The sequence below is a fragment of the Rhea americana genome, unplaced genomic scaffold, assembly GCF_003343005.1.
Source record: "Rhea americana isolate MKP2758 unplaced genomic scaffold, rheAme1 scaffold_168, whole genome shotgun sequence".
Classification (NCBI taxonomy): Eukaryota; Metazoa; Chordata; class Aves; order Rheiformes; family Rheidae; genus Rhea; species Rhea americana.
Genome location: NW_028185794.1, coordinates 97,632 through 124,299, shown reverse-complemented (window position 1 = coordinate 124,299; position 26,668 = coordinate 97,632). Strand labels below are relative to the sequence as shown.

At 52.7% G+C, this 26,668-nt stretch overlaps 1 protein-coding gene across 1 annotated transcript; it reads left to right on the top strand.

Annotated features, from left to right (window-relative positions):
- Positions 1-2: 2 nt before the first annotated feature.
- Positions 3-26,668, top strand: SHF (Src homology 2 domain containing F; the record flags this gene model as incomplete). The annotated part of the gene is made up of 7 exons (XM_085300752.1): positions 3-74; positions 10,808-10,937; positions 12,654-12,872; positions 15,054-15,191; positions 19,567-19,738; positions 20,162-20,281; positions 25,846-26,668. Coding segments are annotated over 7 exons (1,038 nt in total), but the record flags the coding sequence as incomplete, so codon positions are not given.

Here is a 26,668-nt window from a genome sequence, read left to right as displayed (position 1 = left end):
GCCCGCCGCCGCCGCCCGCCGCCCCCGGCTCGCCCCCGGCCGGCCCCGAGCCGCCCGCCGAACCGCCGCAGGAGGTGAGTGTGCCGGGCCGGGGGCCCTTCTGCAGCGGGAGGCACTGGTCGCGGGTGCCTGGGACGCCCCGCGGGCCGCTTCCCTGCTGGGCAGCAGCCCTCGCAGCGGGCAGCCCTCCGTGGCTGGTGCGGGCCTGCGACAGCCTCTCCGGGGCCCTCCGGCCCCACTGCTTGGGGTGCTCCAGGCGCCAAACTGGGGATCTACCAGGCTCACCGCTGGGGGAACCTGCTCCAACCCCACAGTCTGGGGAGGAGGAGGCTCCTGATCCCACTGCCTGTGCCCTCCTTGCTCCCGTGCTGGCTGCAAGCAGCAGGGCTGAAGTCCCCCCTGGTTGTTGGAGGGGGAGGTTGAACCTGGTGCTGAGCGGGGCCTTTGCAGCCCCAGGGCTTGCCTAGGGTAAGGGGCGCACTTCTGGGAGCAGTACTGGTGGTGAAATAGCTCCCAAAATGCCTCTGTGGAGCAGCTGGGCTCTGAGAGGTCTCCTGCTTTCCATCCCTTGTCCTGGCAGCAATAACATGCCAGTCAGATGTCAACAGCAGCTCTGCGGGCGCTGCGGAAGCGCCTCTGTCTGTCTCCTCCAACTCCTCGCAGGAGGCAGGTATAATCCCCAGCAAGAAACGTGCCTACTTGGATATGTAGGGCCTGCTGGCCTCCGTGCACCGTCTCCTTCCCCCTCCCCCCCCCCCAAACCTTGCTCCATGGTGATTTCTTTCCAGGCAAGTGCTTAGTGCTGCACAGAGGTGAAGACCGGCAGCCTGCGTTGTATGCTTGCAGCTCAGGAAGGCTCCACTGTGCAGCGCGAGACCGTCTCCAGTAGCCTCCCGCGTTCAGGCCGGTTACCCCCAGGCCTTCTTCCCGCCTGCATGCGTTCACAGGAAAGGCAGCGCGAATCTTCCTCTCAGCTCATTCGCCAGGGCCCTGGCTAGCCTGTGCCAGCTGCGGCGCAGGCGGGCGCTGGTGGATGGGCCTCTCAAAGCTGCTGTGCTGCTTTGTCAGGAAGTGCCTGCGCCTCTTTTGTCTGCCGCCTTGGAGCTGCCTTCTCGGGGGGTAAGAGTTGAGCTCGGTGTCACCAGTGCCTGCCTGCTCCCTCTTGCTCTGCCAGTCGGCATTGCCAGCAGGCCTGCTGCCGCGGATGGTCTGAAAAGCTCATGGCGCGCGGGAGGAGAGAAAAGTCCGTGGTGAGGTGAGGAGCAGGAGCAAGGGAGAGGCTCCGAGCAGGGGGGGACAGGCTCTGGCTGGTGCGGGGAGCTGGGAAAGAAGCCGGAGGATAAACGCGTTCGGGCTGCCGCCGCCTGTCCTGGGCCTCATCGTGGAGAAGCTGATAGGGGGACTGTGCAAAGAAAGGCAGGAGGGGTAATTAGTGCCCGTCAGCGCTGCAACGTGCAAGACGGGGCTTGTCAAATGAACTTGACAAGATCACAGATCTGGTTGATGGAGGGAATTGTTGATATAATAATAATATACTTGGTCTTGGCATGGCCTGACATCCTGATTAAACAAGTACTGGGCAAAAATCCACTTGGGGGTATTTTAAGCTGATTAAAAACTTGCAGCTGATGGATCTTTGAAAGTTGCTATTAATGAATAATTGCCATTCATGAGGTTTCCAGAGGGGCATGGCAGAGACCTTCTCTTCATCAAAGATCTTCAAAACTGTAAATAGACACTGGCTGCTAAGGGAAGTCAGCTAGCAGCACAGGGTAAGGAGGGAGTAAAGGTGCTGTTGCAGGGGTATGGTTTACTATGGCAGGCCCAGGGCGTTTAAATGATTTTCCTCTGACAACATGGGAATATGCACTGTCAGATCAGAGGAACCAGGATTGTAAGTGTAGGAGGGACTTGGGCTGTGGTATGTGAAGGGCTGAACAGGAGCTGTGGGAAATGGGGAACTCTGACAGGTACTCCTTGCTGCAGCCAGGCCTGACTCTTGCTTTCTGAGTGTCAGAGGACTGGGGAGACATTGAAAAGTTTACAGAAGAGCCCAAAGCTGTGAGGCATCTGTGGAAACGCAGCTAACAGCATGAGGCTGAAGAAGGCCCTTCGTCTTAACCAAGGCAGACAGTAATCAGATTATCTCCTGATCTCCTACGTGCCTCTGCGGGGAGTAGGTTTCTGATTCTTGAGGACGCTGGTATCTGATGGACAAAGGCAGAGCTCCAGAGGCTGGTTGGCAAAGCTGGAGATAGGGTGGGAATATGGGAGAGTGCATGCAGCTGCCTATTAAAACTATTTTCCTGGAAGTGCCTAGGAGTATCCATCACATGGAGCATTTCTGTCTGGCTTGGACATCGTTTCTGCCTCACATCTGCTGTGCCTGAGTTGGGGTCAGCAGTGGGGAAGGTTCCCCAGTTGCTGTGAGGGCTGGTGATCCTTTCTGGTGGCCTTGAGAACAGTGCTTGGCTGGATGTGGCATAGCAGGGCAGGACCTGGGTGGACTGTCAGAGCACACACAGAATTCTCTGGTGAGGATGCAGCCCTGAGCATCCCTGGGTGCTTGGGAGGTGGTTTGTTGGGGCTGCTCCTTCCTCATCAGAGGCCATGCTTTGGCTGGAGCTCAGTCTGGGCTCCTCAGCTCCCAGGAAGATGGAGGGCAACCTGCTAGATGGTTGCTTACATCCCTAATATCACACTCTTGATGACACTGTGAAGGTGTGCTGGAGCAGAGGAAGCAAACTGGGGCATGGATGGAACCTCTGCTGAATCCTTCAAATCAAGTTAGGAGGTCACTGTGGGTTGTGCTGGGAGCTTCAGCACACCCACTCTAATGAAGGGGTGCTAGGCACTGCTCACAGCTCTGCTTTCTACTTGCTGCAGGGACTGGGACTCCAGCAAGCTCGTGGCTATGGACTGCGAGTTGTGGTGATGCTGGAGGTGAAGGGAAAAAAATAAGTCTAGGTGCAGGCAAAGCTGTGTTGGAGCAGAGAGGCTTGTTGCTTATGACAGAGACACTAGTGGGGCATTGGCTAGGGATGTCAAGTAGGAATTGAAGTGAGATACCTTACCTGCTAGGTATGGGCATGGGGCGGGTGTAACGATAGCTTCTGAGGCAGAGTGTCTGGTGCTGGCCTCTTAGAGCTGCTGGGGCTTGTTTAACATCTTCCTTAAAGACCTGACAGTGAAGAACACGCTAATAAACTTTGCAGCCCTTCCAAGCAAGGAGGACAAGGAGGGGCAGGGATGGAAGGAGCAGCCACAATTCCAGCTGCAAGGATCCTGGCTGTGCAGTTTGGCCAGAGCAGTGTGGTTTGTGTTACAGATGCTGCACTTCAAGGATGGGGAGCACATGCCCTGGGAACTCCATACCCACTCTGGCCATGCTGCCCTTTCTGGAGAATTCAGGACAGGGCAGAAACATCTTGGCAATGGCATCCTTCCTGTTTGAGCCACATGCATGCAGCTGACAGTGGTTTCATTTGTGTACAGGTACTGGGGAGAAGAGATGGTTGAGTGAGTTGCCCTTGCAGTGAGATGGAAACCAGAGAAGGTGGCTGGCAGGAACTGCAGGATCCTTTTTCCCAGGAGGGCCAGGAAATCCCAATGCTGGAGATGGCTATGATGTGGAGAACAGACTGAGCCTGGTGTTGAAGGTTAGACACATGTAGGGTTGCTGACCAACATGGCCAGGAGCCCCACTGGATGTGTTTGAGCGTGTGTTTTCTGGTGAGTTCAGGAGCAGTCAGTGCTGTACCTGGCTGAGGGCAGGTGAAGGAGGCAGCTTGCCTGTTGTCGAGTGAATCGTTGCATCTTTCTGCATCGTGTGGGATTTGCAGTGTCTTGTGGGGATGGGCAGTGCCTGCCCCTGTACTTTAGGGCAAGCTTTGCTCCCACTCTATTGTAAAGCTGAAGGCTTTCTGGGCATGGAGTGGACAGCACAGCTCCTTCTCCCTCTGCTTGCTTTAGGCGGTTCTTTGCCTGCAGCAGGGGATGATGGACTGGGCCTGTGCAACTCACCTGAGTGAGGCTGGTCCCTTTGAGATGTTGTCTTCTGGGCAATGTTTTGGATTAGGAGTGAGGAGTAATGTCCCCAGGACACTCCTTGATGCAGTGGAGAGAGGATATGCCTCTTTCTGGGGAAGGATCTCCCTGTGCAAGAGAGTGTGGGGACATGTGAGTGCCTGAACCCAGGACCTGGTGTGCTTGGGGATGAGGTCATTTCTTGGAGCTGTTGCTTGCAGCAAGGATATAGTGGGTGACTACTGCAGCCTGCTAGCCTATGCTGCTGGGTGGACCCTGGTGTGCTCAGCCCTTTGGCAGAGCACTTGGAGCCTGTCTTGTTCAGTGACACTGTTCTCTTCCTTGGCTGCCATGGGATCTGTTAGAGCTGTTATGTGCCAGAGGCAGTGGGGACAAGGGACCACAGCACAGGGATGTACAGCTCTGCAGGCTGTCTTCTGAGTGCTGCCTTTTGCCCAGCTCTTGTTTGCAATCAGTTGCGCTGTGAGTTAGGGCCTGGCCTAAGGTCTGGCATCCTCCAGCACAGAGTTTTTGCTTGGCGCTCACAGGGTCAGTGCTGCAGGGTGTGGGAACAGCCGGCCAGGAAGCTCTTGGGTGTGTGTCTTTCCTGCAGGAGCCTCCCCGAACTGAGTCATCCTGCAAGATGTTGTGCTGTCCGCACCGGGCAATGCTCTTCCAGTGCCCTGCGCCCTGGGATGCAGCCATCCTGCAGTATGCACCCTGGCTCTAGCTCCCGACTGCACATCCTGGCCTGACCTTACCCCTCAGGAACCGTCCAGGAAGAAATCAGCTCCCTGCTTGGAAGACCAGCACTTACTTTGCTTTTACGTTTTGCTTTGACTTCTGCCAAAAGCAGTGAGCTGTAAGATGACAGCCTTGTGCTTTTCTTCAGGTGCATGTCCTTGGAGGCGGTGGCGGGCTTCACTCTGTAGTGCCACTTTGTGCGTAGGGACACAGAGTGTCCCAGTAGGCCAAGCTGGCGGAGTCTCTTTCCTTAGAAAGCTCAGAGGCAGCGGTGTAATTCTGCCAGCAGAATTTGCTTTTTGGCTAAGGTAAATCTTGGGCATTTTTTACACCCCACGAGAGAGCAAACCAAGTTCGGTTGTAACTTAGAGTGGCTCTAATGCGAAACAAAGTATTGCAGCCCCAATCTGGGGAAATACTACAGCTACGTTATCTCCAGGGCAAGAAACATTGGTTGTTTATGAAATGAAGAATCTCTCCAGATGTCCTTTGGATAGAAATAGACCTCTCTATAAAGCAGAGTGTCTTGTTACAGCAAAAACTGATAGCAGCTTGGACATTTGTAGGTAAGAGAGTGCAAACAGCCTTAACTCTGACCTGGGATTTTTCTGTTGAAACCATGAACTCTCTCTTGGATAGCTGCCATCTGTCTTGCTCGCTGGTGTACAGTGTAAAAACAGCTTTGCTGGCCCCTCAGCTCTGCCAGCTTTCTGCAGCCTCAGATTTTCAGCAAGCTTAGTACGTGCTCTTGCTGTGGTTGCATTTCAAGTTGTATACCTGTGCGCACACCCTGTGTGTGTGCGCATGCTCTCCTGTACCTTGCTTTGGAAGATTGGCATTGGTACAGCCTGCAGCAGTTCCGGCATTCTGACCCCTGCTCTTCCCTGGTTCGCCAACCAAGGTGATCATCAAAATACTGCCCATGCTCTATGTGCAAGTCCGATATGTGAGCGCGGGGTGGAGCAGCGGCCATGCATGTCGGGTTTTGAATGTCCCCCTTTGTCAAGTGTTTTGTGCAATGCGTATTTAATGCTTCTCTTTCTCACCTTAATCTTGCTTGTGTTTTTTTTTTCCCTTTTCTTACAGGGAGCATAAATAATTGAGGAAGACAAGCCTTAGTGCTGCATTAGGGACCTGAGTGTGTGGTAGCATGGTAGATAAATGCATGAAAAATCCTCAGGTGCCCGAGGAGGATGTGCCCAAATGCATCCGGGTGCCACAGAGGCCTGACTGCTCTGTGCAGAGCGCTGTCCTGGGACCTTGGAACTGTTTCAGATATAACATTGAATTGTTTCAAATATAGCAAATAAGCCTGTGGCGCATTTGAGAGGGAGCAAGCATGGGTTTAGCAGACCAGCCTGACTCTGGGGGAGCTATGTGGAGAGCTGGGCTGCCAGGTCCCTGCTCTTTCTGACTCTTGCCACAAAAGATGTTCAAGTCTTGTGCATGTCAGCACCAGGGCAGAACGTAGCTGTTAACTAGAGCTTTTCTGTCTCTGCTGTTGGAGGAGAGGATGGAAAATGCTATCCTATCTGTCATTGCTGGCAATGCCTTGGTAGCCAGGGCATCTGAGCAGTGTGGGGTGCAGTGAACAGCTCCTTCTGCGATGCTGTGGGTGAGTAAAGCATCTGAATGCCAAGATGGAGCGCGATACCCTTGGGAACAGTTGCTTCCGAGGCGCTGGGGGGTCACTGCGGTGAYGGCTGCGGCTCCGCGGCCCCCCTCTCGCGCTTGGTGGCTGCCTGAGTGACTGCGGGCAAAGTGGCTGCAGTGAGGAGCCCCACACAGCTCCCAAAGTCTGGAGCTCGGATTAGGAAATGTCAGCTTCCCAGTTGCCCGGGCAACCTTAATTTGTGCCCCATCTGCAAATGCATTAGGATACAATTGGTAATTGCATGATGCCTGCTGTTTGTCCTCTAAAAGCCCTGCCTCATTGCCCGCACAGGTGAACGAGGTGATGCCTCCTTTCGTCCTCAGTRTTCAGGGTACAGTTCTCTCTTGCTTTATTTCACGACTCTGAGGTATTGGAGGGGTAAAGCCAACATAGCGAAACCCCGCCAAACCCAGAGAATGTGGACACTCAGGTATCTGATCAGTCATCTTGGCTCTAGTTCTGAGCTAATCTTAATAAACTGCGTCTTACTTGCGTAGTGTCCATCTAATTGTTGCTGAGTGTCTCTGCAGCCCACTGGAAGAAAATATCTGGTTTTAGGTCACTTAGAGAGTTCACAGCAGAGATCTGTTGGGATTTTTCATCTTTGCTCTGCTTTCTAGACCTGRCGTCAAAAGCACCTGAGTGGGCGCCACTCTCTGCAAGCTCGCTGGGGCTTGCATATCCCTCCCTCCTTATGAAACTGGATGCAGGCAGGTAGGAAATACTGGAGAAAAAATTAAGTGTTTTTGCTGACATTGCCAATGAACTTGGCAGCAGGGGTAGGGAGATGATCTGGCAGCTCTGTTCTACAAGTGGGTTAGCTGGGATTTTAGACTGCTGCTTTGGGGAGATGGGGTGATTCCTGGCTTTTGCAGGACTGCCAAGGCAGGGGGGCTGCCCACCAGTTAGGAAGAGCGAATGCCACATGTGCAGTCTCCTGACTGCAAAGCTGTTGTGCTGGTGCCCTGTCTTGTCCGGAGCTGCTCAGTGTTCATGGGGTGGGAGAGGGAGGGGTACAGGACAAGCATCAGCAGCAAGCTAGGTGTAAGTGTATCTAGCAAAATGCATCTAGGAAATGGGGTTTGTGACAGATTTTAATGCAGGCAGGTTTCGCTCTGGGGAGGAAGAAAGAGCAGACAACCCCTTTCTGACCCCAGGAGGATCATCCTGACACATTTCACAGCCCTGCAGCAAACTTGGAGATAGCAGAGCTCTTTGCCAACAGGTTTTGTGCAGTCCGAGGCACTATGCCCAACACTCCTCTTTAGAAATGCTCTTTGCAGTCGCAGGCGTTCAGTTACTCCACAGCGGCATGCCCAGGGTGATGCCTGGGGCATGGTCCCAAGAGCTGGCTGGGGGAATGYGCTGCACTGTTGCCAGTTCTCTGGTGGGGAAGGGCCACATCTGCTGCTGGGGTGGTTCAGTGCCATGCCGCACGTCCACTCATGTTGCGGGCTGTCGCGTGTTGAGCAGGGCCTGTGCGCTTTTGTGCGTGTCGATACATGTGCCTACCTCTTTGTGTGTCCCTTTGCACTAATGCTTGTGCGAATGAGCTGTCGCCATTTCCGGACTGTGCTTTTTGATCACGCTGCAGCAGTATCAAAGGCTCTTTGCTGGGTAGGAACCAGCTTTCCAAAATGTGGGCTCAGCCTGTGCGATCTCCTGGTGCTTTAGAGCTGTGGGCACCGGCGTGTTGCCTTGGTATCTCGCAGGTGGTGGATGGAAGCTATGACGGGCCAAGTCCCTCTTTGCTTTAGAGAGAGAAAGGGAGTTTAGAGAGCAGCTTTCTGGAGGGGCTTCCCGCAGTGAATTTGCAATTGCTGTCACTCATCTTCCTGCCACGTGGGCGTTAGATCTAACTGGGATTTTAGCAGCAGAGACAGCACACATTTGGGTTTTGTGCAAACACAACGCTCCTCTACTAAATCTTGCTGCGGGGTGGAAGGAGGTGGCAGGGACGAGGGGGAGGGGGGAACAGGTCCAGCAATTTAACGGCTTGAAAAGTAAAGAGCAATTCTGACTTTCCTGGAGCACTTATGCTCTGGTGGCAATGAGCAAAGTGCTACAGTCCCCTGGGTTTAATCGCCCTTCGGGTGCTCAGTGCCCTCCCTGCTGGGAGCCTGGTGCTCGAGGAATCGCTGAGCTTAGCAAGGCAGGGCTGGCCACGTCTCCCTTGGATGATGGAGCAGAGAGCAGTAATAGCAGATTTCCTGTCTCCCACTGCAAGCCAGGCGCTGGCTGTTCCTGGAGCCCTGTCCCGGCTCACTGGCACCAGGCCCTGCCTGCAGGGCCAGCAGGAGGTTTTGCTCTTTCCTTCTCATCTGGAGAAGGCCGTTACTCCTCGCAGCCATGTCTCCTCGTGCTGGCTTCCAGCCCGCGCCGGCGTTCACTTGCTCTGGGTTTTGCAGCTGCCCCCCCAACCTCCCCCTCCCTGCTGCTCTCAGCCAGGATGGCTGCAAGCCTCGGGGCTGGCTGTGGCTTGCGCAGCTCCTCTCGTGCCCTGGTACGGAGGGGATGGGCTTGGCGAGCCGCCCTGGCTCCCCGCCGCTCTGGGCTGGGCTGCCGCGAGGGCCGTGGCGCCGGGCCGGCTGGTGGCGAGCAGCGACTGAGCCGTTCTTCCTGTGCCCGGGGAGCCCCCGGAGCAAGCAAGGGCCCGAGCAGCAGCGTTCCTCTGGGGGCTCAGGGAGATGCAAAGGCTCGGGGCCTTGGCGAGGTGTTTACACCTCCGCTTCCGGTTTGCTTTTCCTGCTGCGTTCTGTTCCTCAGGGCTATCGTTGGGCTCTTTTGCAGCGGAAGGAGGAAGAGGTTTTTGTTTTAAGCCCCAAGATGAATCTGTGAGTGGCCTGGGCCTCTAAGGCCGCCTGAGGTGGCTCTCCTGGCCTGGCACAAGCGTGACAATAGTGTGGCTTTAGACGGCCCTGTGCTGTGCTTGGCCAGCTGGCCCTGGTGGCGGGAGTTCCAGGCAGCCAGTGTTGCAGAGGAAAAATCCATCTGACTCTATGGCCCAAGGCTCTGGCATTGTGGGTTTGGCCCAAGGCTCTGGCATTGTGGGTTTGCAGCCCAGCACCAGCAAGCTCAGGTGTTTGGGTGCTCTCAGCCCCTGTTTTAGGCAGTTGTTTTTTGGGGGGATGCAGGATAGGGGCTCCAGGCTTACTGGGATCTGCTGCCACTGCCCGCTGGAGGCTGCTGAGATGCTGAGGAGCAGGAGTGTGGCTTGAAGGCTGGGGAGGACCAAGCTCYGTGATGTGTTGTCTTGCCTCGTACCTTGTTGTGGCATCAGCTGTCTGTAAGGGTAAAACTYTGGGCTCTTTTCTTGCCTTCTTGCGGTGTCGTGCCTGAGAGGCTTTCAGGCCTGTGGTCTTTGGACTCCTGGTCTCCTGGAGGAATTTACCATCTTATAACTTGGGATGCTTGTGGTGGTCCTGCAGAGACCTGGGAGGGAGTGGAGGGGAACTGCTGGGCTATTTGTAGCCATTTAGTTAAGAAACGTTTTCCCACTGTGTTGTGAAGCCTGCGGGAGCCATGGAAAATAACCAGCTGTGCCAGCTGACACCTCTTTGCTGGAAGCCTGGGCGCCTGTAGCTGTGCARGACCAAGCTGGCCTTGTGAGGCTGCCACATGCTCCCCTTTTCCACCTCGGATGCAGAAAATTYGACTGTGATGCCTTTGGCGAGGTTGCCAGAGAGCATCTGTGTGTGGTGCTGGCAAGGGGACAGTGGCTGCAGTGGCCTCGCGCCGCAGCAGGGCCCTTGCCTGGGCGTCTGTGCAGGCACTGGCGACTCTGCCAGCACCGAGCTGATGCTAACGGAGGAGGCCAGGCTGCCTTCTGCTCTGCTTGGCTSTGGCCCAGATTTCGGGACAAAGGCTGGAGCGTTTCCACTGCTGTGCGCCTCGTGCTAGTGCCTGGCAGCACAGCCGGCTTGGAAAGCAGCAGGCTCCCAGCACCTGCTCTGTGGAGCTGCTCTGATACAGGCAGCATGGCGAAGCCTACTGAGTACTTTGCTTAAAAAAAAGGACACAAAAGGGAAGCAGGAGGCAACAGCCTGTGCTTTTCCCAGGCTCTCGGTRCTGGTTCGCTTTGCTGCGGGTGCCTTTGCACTCTGGGTGTGAGGCTGAGCTCATGCTGATGGGCCACCTTGCTTTTGCTCCTGGGCTGCAGGGCTACTCAAGGAAGGGTCTGCATTGCTGTGAGGGGTCTGTAACAGAATCAATATCAGAAGTGTTCACCCCCTGCTGGCCTCGGGAGGCCCCTCCTGCCACTTCCAGCTTCTCGCAGCAGAGCTTTTGGTGAGATGGTGATGTTTCAGGGGGACTTAATGTGGCCGTTAGTGCTCCAGAGAAGTCAGGGAGTACCTTAACCCTTCTATCGTGTCCTTCTTCCAGCTGGCTGTCCTGGAGGACTATGCAGATCCCTTCGATGCTACACAAGTGGCTGGTAGCCAGACAGGACTTGAGAAGGTGATGGAGAATGATGGATATATGGAGCCGTATGAAGCCCAGAAGATGATGGCTGGTAAGATTAAATGCTTTCTGCAAAGGCCAATGCACTCTTAGTGTCTCTAATTGCCACTGCTCTTTGAATTTAGTGGCCAGTGCACTGTCTTCCTCCTAGCCTACAACATAAGTTGGTGCCAAGTCCCCAAGACAAAGCTCCTGAGAGTTGGCTGGCAAACTTAGGAGATCGCTTCAAGAGGGCATAGCCACTTAAGAAGCCAAATTTCCTCAGCAGGACCTATGAGGAGCTTGCCACAGCCAGAGTGCTTTTGAAGCAGTAAAGGCATCTCTGTATTTCTGCTGGTCATCCTTAGCTCAGCTCTGTGCTGCAGTACCACCTCCGGGGTCGAAGTGCCTGCTTGCCGACTCACCCTGAGGGCAGTGGGATGGCCTGGCAAGGCTGAGCCATGAGAGACCTGCCTTCCAATACTGACATTTGATATGTCTTGCATAATACAAGACGGTCGTGGGAGCTATTTAATTCAGTTATGACTGGTCCTGAACTTGCTGTTGTCTGCTGCAGCAGTGGGGTCCCCAGTGGTCTTGTTTATGGCTTGCAAGCAGGAGAGGTGAGAGCGTGTGCTCCCAAAGGTACTGCTCTCCCTGCAGCAGCACATGCAGGGCTGTTCTGCCAGCTTGCACACTCCAGGCTCTGATTCTGCTTTGCAAACTTGTGGTTTTCTTGCAGCAAATGGTTTTGGAAAGCTAAAACAGCTTCTGGAGAAGAGCGTTGCTTTTTTGGAAAAATCAGCAACAAAGAGGCTGCTTGTGTCTGTGGGGAGACTTGCATTCCTGTTAAATTGAGGGAGGGGCATTTTATTCAGATTTTTTTTTTCCAGAATAGCCTTGCTAGATGTTCAGGGAATAAACCTGTCCTTGTTGCTCGTGCGGACCCTGTAGCTGGGATGCTCTGCCCCTGCGGACCTGCTTTGCAGGGCTGCCTCGGACTGGGGGTGTGCCACGGGAAGGAAGGGATCCTGATGCTGTGGGATGGCAGCAAGGCTGACTGTGCTTTCCTWCCTGATGGATGAGTTTGGCTCCCAAGAGACAAGCTCCCTTTGGTTAGGGGTATCGGGGAAGGGCTGCAGTGCATCCAGTGTCAGTGTCCATCCAAGAGACCTGTCTGGAGCTGTGCCCAGCATAGTGCCATGGCTTAGTTCCCTCTATGTCCTCTGACRAAGTCCTCCAAGATACACCATTTCCTGTTGTTCCTCCAAAGAACTTGGAGCCTTTGACAGCGGTAGCCAGCTCCACTCTGCAGCCTGAACAGAACTGCAGGGTGAACCCAGGTGTCCTGACCACTTTTTCTTGTGATACTTCTGTCTGGTGACACCTGGGTGTTTGGAGATAGATCTGCATTCCCATGAGGGTAGCATTTCCCCGCACCACGGTGTCTCTGGCATCTCAGTGTCTCCTCTCCATGAAGCAGCTGGGGAACTCCTTCTCACTGTCAGTCCTGAGCCCAGATTGGGCTGAGGCAGGTGGGAAGTCATCATTTGGTGCTTGTTAATAGCATCCTGGCTCCCACAAAAGAAAATATCACTGCTTTTTTGCTCCCAACCAGCTCTGATGCTTCTGGCAGGTGCTTTCTGGAGGTTTGGAGTCTGCTCTTTGCTGATGTGCCCTGCCCCATGTTAACTTTAGCTGAAGGCAAGCCCTTTCATCCAGCTTTGGGGACTGTGGCCAGGCTGTATTGGGCAAAAAGCTGATGCTCTTCTCTTTTGTCTTGTGCTAGAGATCCGCCAGAAGGGCTTCAGGGAGGCTCCAGCTCGGCCACTACACCTCTATGACACTCCCTATGAGCCTGTGCTTGGAGGGCTGGACATGGACATTGACCGTCCGGCTTGCCCAAGGCCCAGGGAGTCCCGACTGCCCGAGGATGATGAGCGGCCACCTGAGGAGTATGACCAGCCCTGGGAGTGGAAGAAGGAGCGTATCTCTAAAGCTTTTGCAGGTGAGCAGGGTGGAGGCAGCCTGTGGTTTGAGAAGGATGGCTTAAGCAGCTCGACAGGCTGTTCCTTGCTAGTGTTGCATAGTGTTTTGCAGAGGAGGGAAGCTGCTTYGTTGAGCTCTGTTTGTTTTTGTGGGGTGAGTAGGGGCAACCTCTGCATTGTGGGAAGACTTTTTCACTTGCAGAGACTGTTTGTCTTCAGCAGGGCTCATGGGAGCCAGCTGGGAGCACCGAGGRACACAACTGGTATACCACTGGCCAGTTTGGTTGGACTGGTGGCTGGAGCTGCCCTGGCAGCCTGTTCATTGCCCATCGTCTCCAGCTCTGCTCTAATTGCCTCTTTCCCTCTCTAACTGATCAGAGCCTCCAGTGCGAGTCACCCCCCATCCTGTCGCAAATCACTGAGGAGAAGCTGARCTCTGGGCTCAGGCTTATTCGTTCTTTTGCGAGTCTGCCGTTGTATGGGCAAGAGCTGGTCACTCCCCTGGGAGCCTTTGGCTGGAGAACATCCACCCCCTTGACCTATTTATCCATGCTGCTGGATCGATTGCGTTTGTGTTTGTTAATGAGGAAATCCATGCTGTGCATTAATGCTGGCTCCTGTGCCAGCGCTGGCTAATTGCCACACTTTTATCTATGGTGCAGTTTAATTGCAGCAGTATGTCTGCAATGCTGCCAGTGTGCACAAAGCACTCAAGCTGGTGGTGGCTGGCGCTGAGCAGGGATGCAGGTGGAGAAGCATCAACATTGGGGCTCATAACTGAGGGAGTGACTCAGGTTTCGGGCTTGGGCTCTGCAAGCTGGAGATGTGTGAGTTGGACTCTGTGGCATCTGGTTGAGTCTGTATTGGCACTTGGGACTCCCGGGTCCTAGCATGAATTGATGCAAAGCCAGGTGTCCACAGCATGCTGTGCTGAGGATTTGGCTCACTGGGCTCCATGATGTGGAAATGCAGTATGCTGGGTTTATGCTGAGATGTCTGTGCTGTGGATTTGAGCGGATTAGCTGCCTTGCTCGATGTCCCTCGGTGAGGGAGATGAGTTGTGTGTGGCATGAAGCAGGAGGCCATGCCCTCAGGCGTGTTAGGACCTGCTTGTTGTTTTCTCCTGGAACTGGAGTAGGTCCTGGTGTTGCTTGCAGGACTTTTCTCCCCTCTTACGATGCTGGAACCGCTCTACTGGCCCTCTGCCCCCTTGTTGTATCTGCGAGATCCCATGCTGATGGGCATGTGGTACTAGTACAAGGCTAATGCACCACGAGCAGAGTCTGTGCCCCCTTCCCTGATGCTGATCATCTCYGCTGCCACCTTCTCATTGCTGATGGTGCATTATCCACCTGTGACCTGGCTGGTCCCAGGAGCTTTGCAAGCACTTTGAGCCCAGTGCGCAGTGCCTCTGTCTCATCCTCTGGCTGTGGAGCAGGACCCAGCTGGCTGAGCACATCCCTGGGGAGCAACCTGCTGTCTCGTGGCATGGGAACTTGGACTGAGCTGGGTGACTAGGAGGTGCCTGGGGTGAGATGGCTGAGGGGATTTAAATGCACAGACAGGACAGATTGTGATGGGATTTTCAGCCTAGATCTACTGGATGGACTTGCACATAGGATGGGAGAGACTGCAGGCTCTCTCCCGGCTCCAGAGGTTGTGCTGAGGCTGGCTGGAAAAGCTGGTGCCCTGACGGAGAAGCAGTGTCTCTACCCTGGGAACTTACCCTGCATCAGACCTATTCCTGCTTGGTGCTGAGGAAGGGATGAAGTGGCAGATGGCAGAGCTGTATGAGCACCATCAGCTCCAAATACTTCCTCCTTGATGATTTCCAAGGCCTGAGGAGACCATGAGCCTTTTGCGTGGCAGGGTGGTGCCTTGAGGTCAGCTCAGTTTGCTCCTGTGGCCTTCCCTGGGCCTAGCTCTGCTTGCGATGGCCCCCTGTGATGATGTGGGTCCCTTCGGCCACATGCCTTGCTGTCCACCCCGACAAGCCTCATCCGGCTTTGAGCTGCATGTGGTCAAGCTCCTGGGAGTTTAGTCCTTAGGTCTTTCCCTGCTACAACTGCTATCCTTCTCTGTAGGCCTCGTGTTGCTGACATTTATTTCTAAGCCCTTTCTCAATCTCTCTCCCTCTCTCCCTCTCTCTCTCTCTTTCTCTTTCTTTCTTTCTTTCTCTTTCCCACCCCCTTCTTATCTAGTTGAAATCAAGGTCATTAAAGACCTGCCATGGCCACCACCAGTGGGACAGCTCGACAGCGGTGAAAGCCCCCCAGATGGTGAGGCTGGTGCCTCCGTCCCTCTGCAGCATGGCCAACTGAGCTACGAAGACGCCAACGGTGGGTCTTGCGCGACCAGCGGGGTGTTTGGGGAGGCTGGAGCTGGTGCCAGATGGGACCCTGCCTTGCTGGCCCCACTGCCAACCCAGGCTCTAGATGCCATGGCAACTCAGAGCTTGCTGACCCTGTCACGTGGTGAAAATGCTCGCCAGCCCCACTGTCCTCTGGTCACATCTTGGGGCCCAGGTGCTTAGAGTTCATCTAAGGCTTTACTAGCTATTTCAGTTTCTTGCCTTCTCCTTCTCTTCTTGACATTAAAGAGGTACAAGGACAGCCTTGTGGCTCTCATACGGTCCATCAGGCTCATCAGTCTGTCTTTGACAGCATCTACCATCAGATACCCAGGAAGGAATGTTAAGATGGACAAGCATAAACTCATGCTTTCCGCACAAATTCTCCTCCTGTCCTGTAAGCTGCAGCTCAGAACCTGAGCCTGAACCAGGCTTGGCTTTATATTTGAAAGTCCATAGCAGATTGATCTTGCGTGAGTTTTTTCAAATACCTTTTGAATCCATCTAAGCACTTGGCGTCCACAGCATCCTATGGTGGAGATCCCCAGTACTGCCTCTTGGTGTTTGAAATGGTCCCCTGATAACTTCATTTGATGTTCCCCTGCCTCTTGCCATTGCCATTGGCAAAGCAGTACAGGAACTGCTTTGCCGTGTCTGTGCCATGAGGAGCTCTACAGACATCTGTCCTCCTCCACCTTCCCCCAGCTCCTTCTGGCCTCTTGTCCTTAGGGCATGAGACATTTGTCCTTGTCTCTTCTGTCTCCCCTCTGGTTATACGATACCTCTTTGCACACAGTAGTAAAGATGCACCAGAGATTTATTCAGTGACAGAATTATTATCTTCTGCTTTGTTCTCCTTTTTGCCCCCAAATTCTTAACATGTGATTGGTGATTTTATTTTATTTTTTTTTTTGCCAAATACTGAGCAGTTAGCAAATGTTTCTTGGGACTCTGAACACCCAGGTCTCTTACAGGGATGCTAACAGCTAAATCAGATCCCACCACTGAAGTTAGGGCTATTTTTTCCCCATATGCATCACTTCATTTAGCACTGTTAAATTTCCTCTCCTATTTTATTGCCTAGCTGCTCAATTGCAGGCAATCCTCCTGAACCCTYGGTGGCTAGCTCTCACTACTACTATCCTGAACAGCTGAATCTCGCAGGCACGCTTTGTCATTTCAGATTTGCCATGTTTTAAAGTCGTCTTGTGTGTGTTGAGCGGAAGAGGCCCTGAGTAAATCCCCCTTGTACTCCGCTGGTTAATCTCTGTTATAAAAAGCAATGATTGTTTTTTTCCCTTTTACCCAATTATTAATTTTTTAAAGGCCATGCTCTCATGCCATGGTGGATTAGATTTTTAAAGAGCTTTAGGGGAGGGTTTTTTGTCAAAATCCACCCATGCAGTATTGGTTGGGTCGGCCTTGTTCACATGCTGCTGCTTTTTCAGAGGACTCAGATAGATCTCCGAGACATGACTTCTCTACGAAACAGTTGTGATACCGCAGTGTACCGTGTCTGTCCGTGTGTCACTAATTCTGCTCCTGACAGACGCTGCGGTGTACCAGGTGCAGATGTCTGATTTTCTTATCTGTAATTACCCAGACCCCTGCAGGGCTTTGTGAAAATCGGTAAGGCTATTGCTACCTCCCGGGTGGTTTTGAGCAAGAGATTGCACGTGACTGCTGGTATTCATTGTGAGTTGTAGGGGAACTAGAGTGAGGTGGCTGATCTGCCTCAGTCAGTTTGTGGTATTGTCCCAAATTCTYTTTTAGGGATGTTGCAGTCGGAGATCAATTCTCAATGTGTCCAAAAAAGAAAAGTCTTGGCAGGTGGAAACTTCTGTCAAGAAAATTTAATTTGTTTGCTACACAGCCCCCACTCTTCCCTCAGTGTTTCTTATTCCTTCAGTCACTCTGACAAGCTTCCTGTTCCTGATGAACACATCATTTGTCATTTTTCATGGTTTTAGCAACCCAAATTCTCCCTCTTTTGTTTTGACTTGCTTTGTTGTGTTAAGTTTATTTTGCCAGAGTTTTGTGTTCTTTTCTACTTTCTCTGTCTGGATGAGACTTGAACTTCTTGAAAGATGTCTTTTTATTCCAAGAGACTTCTTTTAATATACTGTTTCATCATATGCTCTTCCTCTGCCTCTCTCTGACAGGTGCTATGCATTTGTTCTGAGCCTCTAATATGATGACTTTAAGCTGTCTCTGGTGCCAGCAAACACTTCAGTCTTTTGACTGTTTTTTTTAATGATTGTCCCATTTTTTTTAGGTGATGAGTTGAAACTGAAGTTCTGTTGTTAAGTACAAGACTGAACCTGGCAGGTTAAAAGCAAGACTGCTTTGGAGGCATTGCTGGTCTAGACTTAATGCTGGGCACTTCATCCCCTGGCTCCTTCTTGCCATTTTTAAGCCAGGCAGAGCTGCAAAGGATTTTGGATAGGTTTTCTTCTGCCTCCCTTCTTCTCTTCTCAGTCCAAAGGCATGCTGGGGTGCTTGGTGACCCTCTCCTGGGTAGAAGTACCTGTGAGACCTTGCCTTTTTTGCATCCCTCATTTGCAAAACTTGTCTGCTCAGGGTGCAGACAAGATTTCTCTCGAATAGACCCCTTAGATGATGTCTGACACCCTGCTAGATGGAAATGTCCTTCTCCTCCTGCTTTGATGGCCAATATTTAGCTTTCTGTATCTGCCCCGCAGCAGTGTGACCTTCGCCTCGCTTGGGTTTGCCACCTCAGGAGCGGCCTATCTGTGCTCGCAGGGCCCAAGAGTACTTCTAGCCTTTGCCTCTGCTTCACACCCTGGCCACATGCAGAGCCAGCAGTGGGTGGAAGGGCACAGCTTGGGCTACCTCAAGCTCATGTGCTCCTGGTCACCATAAGCCCGAGAGAACAGGTCCTGTGGAACAGGCTGAGGGCTGTGTGCTGGCAAAATCATCCCAAACAATGGAATGAGGGAGGGTGTGGGGGGAAGCAGCTCAGCAGCGTCCAACGAGCTGACSCTGGCTGAAAAGGCATTTGGGCTGCACAGTAGCTGCCTGCGGCTTGTCCTAGGGGTAAGGAGAGGCCAGAGGAGGCCGTTGGGGCTCAACAGCCTTTAGGGCGCCTGTGTCTCTAGCTGCCAGCAGTGTCGTGTCAGCTCTATGCACGGCTGCCCGATCGATAAGTAATTTGTGCAAGGGGCTTGTGTTGCAGGGGAGCAATAATGAACTCTCTGGAGGAGAGAGAAACAATATTATTAATGCTGAAATCATCCTGTGAGGAAATAACATTCAGTGGGCGACCGAGTCCCCAGGGCACATCTCCACTAATGCCCTGCCACTCGTGCACCCCATCCCTCCCCCGACTGAGCTGCGGGCAAGGCAGGCAGAGGCTGGCCAGTGGGAAGCTTGGTGAGACCAGGCACGTGCAGTGGAAAGTCTCGGGTGGCTGCGTGGAGGTGCTTGACCTTGCAGATGTGCCCACAAGCACTCTTTGAATCTCAGTTGCAGAGCCTCAAACCCACTGTAGCTTTGCCAGAGGCTGTTTGAAAAAAACCCGGCCACCCTTGCAGAGCTAAAGTTGGGGCATCGCAGAGGCAACGTGCCTTGCAGATGGGAGGACAAAAGGGCCCGCCACACCAGGTGGCTGTGTTTCTTCCAAGCATCCTGCATGGAGGCCAGCAGCTGGATCCGATGCTGGCGTTTGGAGGTGTCAGGGAAGCATCTCTGAATTGAAATGTCTCTTTCCTCGAGGGGAAGGGTATTTTTTTTTTTCTTTTTCATTTCTTTTTCCTGGTGAAGGATCACTTGTGCAGGTAGAAGCGTGACCCTCATTTCCTAACTGATTGCTTCTCCCATTTGCTCTCAGCTGAAGTTGTGCACTCCATCTTTCCTCCTTCTTCCTCCCATGATTGGAGAGCCTCTCAGTGCTGGTGTTTTCTCTTGAGAGATGTACTTAATTATATACCACAATCACTGAATCTTTGGTTGGGATAGCTTTTGAAGGTGCTCTGGAAAATATTTCCAGGAGTTAAGGCATTGCAGAGACTCCAGTTTGCACCAATTCCCAGCTTGGCGTGGACCTGACCTTGTGCATCTGGGGGCTCTGTAGAGAGCAAGAGTCCAAAAGCTGACCTAGCCTGTCTGTTGTTAGACCAGGAGGATGGAGAAATGAGAGGAGACCCAGCATGATGTGAAATGTGTTTGGGTGTTTCTGTGGCCAGAAGCATTGCTGCAGTGTCTTCCATGTGGCAGATACTCTTGAAAGTTGGGATCCTGGCAGACCTGTTCTCAGTCCAGCCCACTACCCTGCAGTCGGTCCTAGTTCTTGCTGGGGAAGCTGCTCTGCGTGTTCTGAGTTCTGACATGTGCCTGTCTTACAGGCCAAGTGGAGGGCCTGGGATACGGCCGTACTTCACCCTGCAGGGAGGAGAAGGCCAGAGCTGCCCTCAGGCATGGGACCAGCAGCCTCAAGAGCACAAAGACACTAAGCTTGGAGCCGGCCCCATTCCTTGGGGAGAGAATTGACCCGGCCCTGCCCTTGGAGAGCCAGTGGTGAGTCCTGCCACCAAATGACTCCCCAACCCCTCTGCATGCTCTGGGATCCCCATCATGAAGCCATGAAGAAGCCCAGGACAAACTTGGCTATTGCCTTTCCTTTCTTCCCTGGCACCATGTATCTGCCTGCTGCCATTTGTTTCTGCCATCCTTCTTGAAGTCCTGGTGTCCACTTGTGCCCTCTGCGTTCCTCATGCTTGGCCTGTGTGCAGCACCTGCTTCTCATCCCCCATCCCCACCCTGTTCTCACCCGTATCCCTTAGCCTGAGCATGGCTCCTGTCTCAAGGGAGATGCTGAGTGAGCTGGAGTTGCTGCTGCTGCAAGGCACAAAAATAATCCATTAGGGCTTTCCTCGTCCAGCATGGGGCATCTGCACCAGTCGTTCCCCAGCAACTTTTTGCTCTCTCTCCTGCCTACAGCTGGTACCACGGGGCCATCAGCCGGACAGATGCGGAGACACTGCTGAGGCTATGTAAGGAGGCCAGTTACTTGGTGCGCAACAGTGAGACCAGCAAGAACGACTTTTCCCTTTCCTTGAAGTGAGTGAGTTTGCCTTGGGTTGTAGGGCGGGGGGTGGCTGGCACTTCCAAGGCTGTGCTGTCCTGTACCCGCAGGAGCAATGATGCTGCCACGTGGCCCTGAGTGCTAGCAACTTGCGTGCAAGGGCATCCGGAGTAACAGTATTGCATGTGGTGAGCCGAATGTGAAAATCTCCCTGGTCTTAGGCTCCCTGTAGGCTGGCTGTCAGCCGTCAGAGGCAGCTAGACATCGGGGAAGTCTGAGCCTGGGACTTTGGTGGCAGTTCACATCTGCATTTGCTCTGTGCCAGTAACAGGTTGCTGTTTTACATACACCTGGCACCTCTCTTCAGCGACACACGTGCGGGTAATGCTGTGCCGTGCTCCTGCTGCGGGATGCACGGATGTGAATTAGCTGCAACYGCACATGTGTGCCTAGTGACGTGTGCTCAGCCCTTTGCATACAGCTGCGTGGGTTTCTACCCATGATTTCCCACACTTGTGGGCCACTGGTAAGTGTGCACATGTGCTTCTCCTTGTGCTGTGCGCCACCTTGGACTGGGCAGTGAGCTGAGGGAAATGAGGTAACTTAGAGACAACTGCAGGATGTTCATAAATCACTATAATACAAAGCTTGCATTTCTTCGCTGCGTAACACGGGCTTTTGACATTTGGTTTGATGTTTGGCAAAAGTATCTTTCAGAAAGACTTGCAGATCTGAAGGCATGTGGGTTTTCCCTTGGCAGTGTTAGTAATCCAGATGGATAAAATGATGTGCCTTATTACTTATTCGAATGTGCCTGATTACAGCTTCCAGTTCTGGCTTCTTGTTATCCCTTTTTGGTCTAGTTTCATGGGAAAAAAAAGTTTGTGCGATCACATTATTTATGGAATTGAGGCTATCCCTCTGTGCCTCCCAGCCCAATTAAATGTTGTAGCTTGTTGCTCAGCCACACTGTAGAGAGGGTCTCTGTTTAAAAAGTACTGACATCCTACACAGCCCATGAAAACAGACAGGTGGAAGAAGGAGAGAGGGAGAGACAAAGACATAGAGAGACTGTGTTAAGCTCCTAAGGAAAAGTCTGCAGTGTGGGCTTAGCTCTTCTTAGGCTGCAGATTGGACCACTGATTGCAGGAAAAAAAGAGGTTATAAACACCTTGTCTGCAGGGGAAGTTACCTTATTATACACCATGAAGTCCAACCCAGGAATGCCAAGGTGGTCTCCTCCAGGGACCCGGTGTAGTGATGCTACCTTTCAGTTTTCTTTMTGAAAAAACAGGTTATGCTTCTTCGATTTCTCAGCAGGAAAACCACACTCTCTCAGCAGAGTTTGGTTTCTGCTTGCTTTTCTTGGGGGATTTTTTGTGCTCTCTCCAAGTTTTCTGGATTTCTATAAAACGGGAGCACTGAAACTGCATGAAGCATTGTAGTTGAAGTCCTGCCAGAGAAAGAGTGTGTTGCACGTGTGTCGCTGAAGAGAGGTGCCAGGTGTATGTAAAACACCTCCCCATAGCTCCCCATCCAGCTTTTGGGGGACTCTTGGGGCAGCCCCCTATGAAATCAAAGCTGCTCCTGTCTTGAAGATGGATTAGTAAATACCTTGTTGCCCTCCTGCAGTACAAGTATGTCAACTCTGTTCCTGGCATAGGTGAAAAAAGTGTTGAGCACTTCAGTCGTCTCTCTCCAACAACAGGCCACGTCCTGGAGCTTTTCTTAATATACTTTGTTTTTCTACCTGCCTTTCTCCCTGGTGATTTGAGCTTTCTCCACTTATTTCCTGATACCATAACCAGGAATCAGATTGCTTTGTCTCACTTTATTTTGTACTTTTTTGCTGCCTTCAACACCAAACCAGGGCAGACGTTTAGCTGAAAATATTCTCTGTCTTCCTTCTGCCCTTGTAGCTTTTAGATTACTCAACAAACCCTTCTTTTTTTTTAAAAAAAAAAAATGCTTTCATTATTTTTTGTCAGAATTTTTCCTGACATTTTAGTTTTCTCAATATTTTTTCCTTGCCCTGGGTTGTGAGCTCTTCTGAAGAAACTGCTTCTACTGGCCCACTGTATTTCCTCTTGGCCTTTTTCTAATTGTAACTGTTTTGCATATCTGGTGATGCCCCAGTAATTAATCTTTGCCTTTTGGGGCAAGGTTCAAATTCAGGCAATTTCAAATARAGGTCAGTAGGCCTTGGGTAAGAAGATTAACTTTTCTGATTTGTACAAATATGAATGATGATTTGCTCCTGCTAGAGTCACTTTTTCAGCAGCTGTTTCCCAAAGTAGCGTTTTGGAAGCAGGTGTCACAGAAGTGATGAATCTCTGGTTGTGTCTGAGACTGCGAGAAGTCCTCTCAGCCATCAGCTTGTGGGTAGCATTTGCCACCACATGTATTTGAGAAGATGGGAGGTTGCGGTAGGTTTGTTGATGAGCCTTCACCCWTGGGCCAACTTGGAAGCACTGATGTTGCTGGATTTCTCGTATTTTCATCACCTCTCTGCTAAGATTCCCAAAGTTGCCTTCACGTCCTGTGTGTCCCTGCATGTATCAGCCCTGGTGGGATACTGCCTTGAACCTCTTGCAGATCAACAGTGGTAGTTCCTAGCTGCGCTCTGGAGCATCATAGTGTGCTATTGCCTGTGTGCTTAGGGGGCTCTTCCCAATACAGAGTTGTCCATATGTTGTCATGCTCATCACCTGTTTTTGGCAAGTTGAAGCCCCTCTTCATGCTGATAGGACACCCCCATTGGGTCACCTCACCATTGGGTCCTTTTGGGCTCTCTCCTAGAAGTTAGATACTTCAATCTCAATTGAACGCCTCTCGTGTCTTCCCTGTGTTCTAAACATCTATTTCTTTGTTTTTATCTTAGCTCTTTTTGCTGATATTTGGTCTTGTGGTAAAAATGGCCAAATCCTCTTTGCCAAGAATTGCCCCTTCTCAAATGGAACACGAGGTTGGGATGTAGCCTTCCAGCTGTGTGCCTGCTCCCTGAAGGCTGTCTCTCTGGTGGTGGAGAGGATGCTGCAGGCCATCCAGGCAGCTCCAGGCAGCTACTTGGACGCTGCCTATCCACTGGCTGTGTTTGCATAGAGCACACAGCCTCTAAAACATGATTTTTACTCTGTTGCATTTCTCTGTAGGGTCTTTTCAAAATAAACCCCCTAGGACACTTTTCATGCAGTTGTAAGCTGGTCAACTGCATCTCTCTCTCTCTCTCTCTCTCTCTCTCTCTCTCTCTCTCTCTCTCTCTCTCTCTCTCTCTCTCTCTCTCTCGTCTTTTATTCTTTTTTTTTTGTGTGGGGGGGAGAGGGAGGAGAAAGGAGGAGCAGCCTATGAGATGGTCTGAAAGGAGAACTCCTGCATTGACCTGAAGTCCTTTTGTGCCACTTTAAAGGAAAAATACACACAAAAGAGAACAGCAGGAGTAGCTGTATCCATAGCATGTCAGGTAGCCTGAAGGATTTAACCCTTCCATGACAATCCTATCTGATGCAGGCTAGCCGTCTTGGCTGGTCCTAGGCAGAGTTGTACTGTTGTCTCAAATGCTCTGAAAACGAGTCCTCCCAGGTTCGTGCCTGTATAACAGTGGCTGTGACCACACTGTGAAGGATTGTGTCCTTCTGTCTGTCYGTGTCTGCACACAGACTTGTGGGCACTTGGGGCAGAGGCTGCAGGCTACCTAGAAGGAGCATCGTCTTATCCTTGGCATTGTACTCATCAAACCCAGCTGTTGGCAGCAAGGCTGTTGGTTTTGCAGTGTGGTCTCTGGAGCACCTTTTTGAGGGTCTGGTGTTGGTTGGATCCTCAGGCAGTGCTTGCTGATGTCTCTGAGCTCGTCTTGGTGCTGACCGCAGCTTGGGGGCTGGGGAAGGTGTCCCCTAACCGTGGCCCAGCTCCTGGTCACACAAACCCAGGGAGCAATTTGGGCAAAACAGCCTACTACTTCACTTCTCCATGGACCTATATTGCAGCCCTCTTACATTAATCCTGTACCTGTGCATCTTGCCACTGCCAGTGATAGGGAAGGGGTAGGTCTATCTGCCAACAAGGCACAGTGCYGATGGGCAACTGTGTGTATTTGTGAAGATCTGGTACATGCACATGCGAATGGATAAAATGCTCATGTACACAACTTTTGCGGGATGCCAGCACTCACTGTGTAAGCAGCGTGGCCTCTGCGTCTCTACCCCTGCAGCACTTCCCCTGCATCCGGAGGGATGTGGGATGTGGCAGGTCTCCAATCGGAGAATTTGATGGCTCTCRTCGGACTGAGTGCTATCGCTTTTCTGGCAGTGCAGTAGTCCATTGGCCTGGATCCTTGCGGAGAACTGTGCCTCTCCTGCCTGACTTCTCCTAGCCTCCCCTCAGGGTAGCTTGTTCCCTGCCTCTCAGCTTGAACAGCTCCTAAATGGATTGCAAACCCATTCTGCTAATGCAGCCAATCTGTCTGTTATGGGCACCGTCTCCTCAGGAGATCCAGCTGGGGGGATGGGACTGGACTATACAGAGCTGGAAACAGCTCAGCATTGCTGATGAGGTCCTGTCTGCTTTTAAGTCATCAATATTTTGCCGTAATGTGCATTCCAGACGCTGCAGACAGGCTGTGGCTCTCCTCAGAGACACAAATTAATAGCAACAGGGCCATTAGCCCGTCACTTGGAATCAGACCTTGTGGCATTATCTGCCTGTACAGCCTCAGATGGCTTGGCGCCCGCGCTGTGCCAGAAAATGGCCTTGCTACGCTTAGTGGGTTTTTATGGAGCCTGCAATGTGTGTGCGTGGGGGTGCATGGGTCCCTTGCATGGCTGAAGGAGACATCCTGCTCGCTTTCAGCTTCCTCAGGGTGTGGTTAGGGATGCACAAACACAAGTCCTGGCCTGTCTGCTGTGTGAACCAGAGTGGTTGTGAAAAGCACTTAGCTGTGTGCAAGAGGCAAAAGCTTCTGCCTTTGCATCATCCTGCAGCAAGAGCCTCCTGCTGCTCTGTACCTGGCCCCTCTTAGCCACAGCATGGAAGGGGGTTGGAAAGCTGGCCTGCTGCCTCTGTTTACATGGACAATGTGCACCACTGCCATCATCTGCGTGTTGTCTGGAACTCTGTGTGACTTCACATCTCACAAGCCAAAGCCAGGCCCTCGTTGTGTGCTTTGGACTCACTAGCCCCTCTCCTTCCCTTGCCCATGCACATTCTGCCTGTGCCTTGGGCACTGTCCCTGTGCCCAAACGGGCTTGTTGTACCCTGCAGTGCCATGGCACTTCTGGTGCAGCATGGCATGGCCGCACGTGGGCATGTCCCTCTATATCCCACATGCTGTGGCCTTCATCCCACATCATGGGGAGAGCAGGCTACATTGGTGGAGAGATGCATGGTTAGAGGAGGAGGACAGGCCTAGAGATTTGGGAAAGGGGAGGATGTGGGGCAGCATGGGCATAGCATGGGCATGGTTGTGGCTGAGGCAGGAGGCCATCCACATCCCAGAGATGTAGGGGCAGGTTGCCAGGCTTGGTGGGGCCAGAAATGGGGTAAAAGCTGATAGGATGCTGGGGAAAGCTGCCTCCCCTAACCCTGCCTCGATCTTTCCTTACAGGAGCAGCCAGGGCTTCATGCATATGAAACTGTCCCGAACTCAAGAGAACAAGTACGTGTTGGGTCAGCACAGCCCGCCGTTTGACAGCGTGCCGGAGATCATTCATCACTATGCTAGCCGCAAGCTGCCCATCAAGGGGGCTGAGCACATGTCCTTGCTGTACCCGGTGGCTATCCGTACCCTATAGTCCATACACCACATGAGCCTGGCTCGAGGCCGGGTGTACCCAAAGCTGGCCCATCCTCAGGGCTGAGTGCTGTGATGCCAAGGACGAGCTCGGCAAGGACAAGGACCGGCAGCCCATGAGTGGCTCATTGGGCACAGCTGCCACCGTCTGGGATTGCTGCAGCCAGAYCTCTTCTCCTGCTCTTGTGGGGTTCCTGTGTGCTGGTTTTTCTTCTAGGCTGACTACAGGAGATTTCCCCGTGCGAGGAGCTGAGTTGGGCCTGCTGCCATACTTGCCGGCTGCCTGCTGCCCTTGCCTGCCTCTGGGCAGAGCTCAGGAAGCAAGAACTGAAGCTGAGGCCTTTGGAGAGGCCTGAGGCGGGACAAAGTGGGAGAAAACCTCTACCCATGGTGCTGCACGTGGGAGCTGAAATACCCATGCCTGCAGCCAAGGAAGCCTGGAGCCATCCCTGGCAGAGGGCAAGGGGTGCTAGGCAGATCCTGCCTGYGGCTAGTGAGGAGCTGGGGGGCTGGGCCGGCTGGTGGGGCCCCAGTCCACGTGGGTGCTTGGTACTTGCCACCTTCCTTTGCCAAATGTAAATAGTGACCATCTTGGCTGTGCGAGCAGCACCACTGCCTAATAAAGCAGTGCATAGTC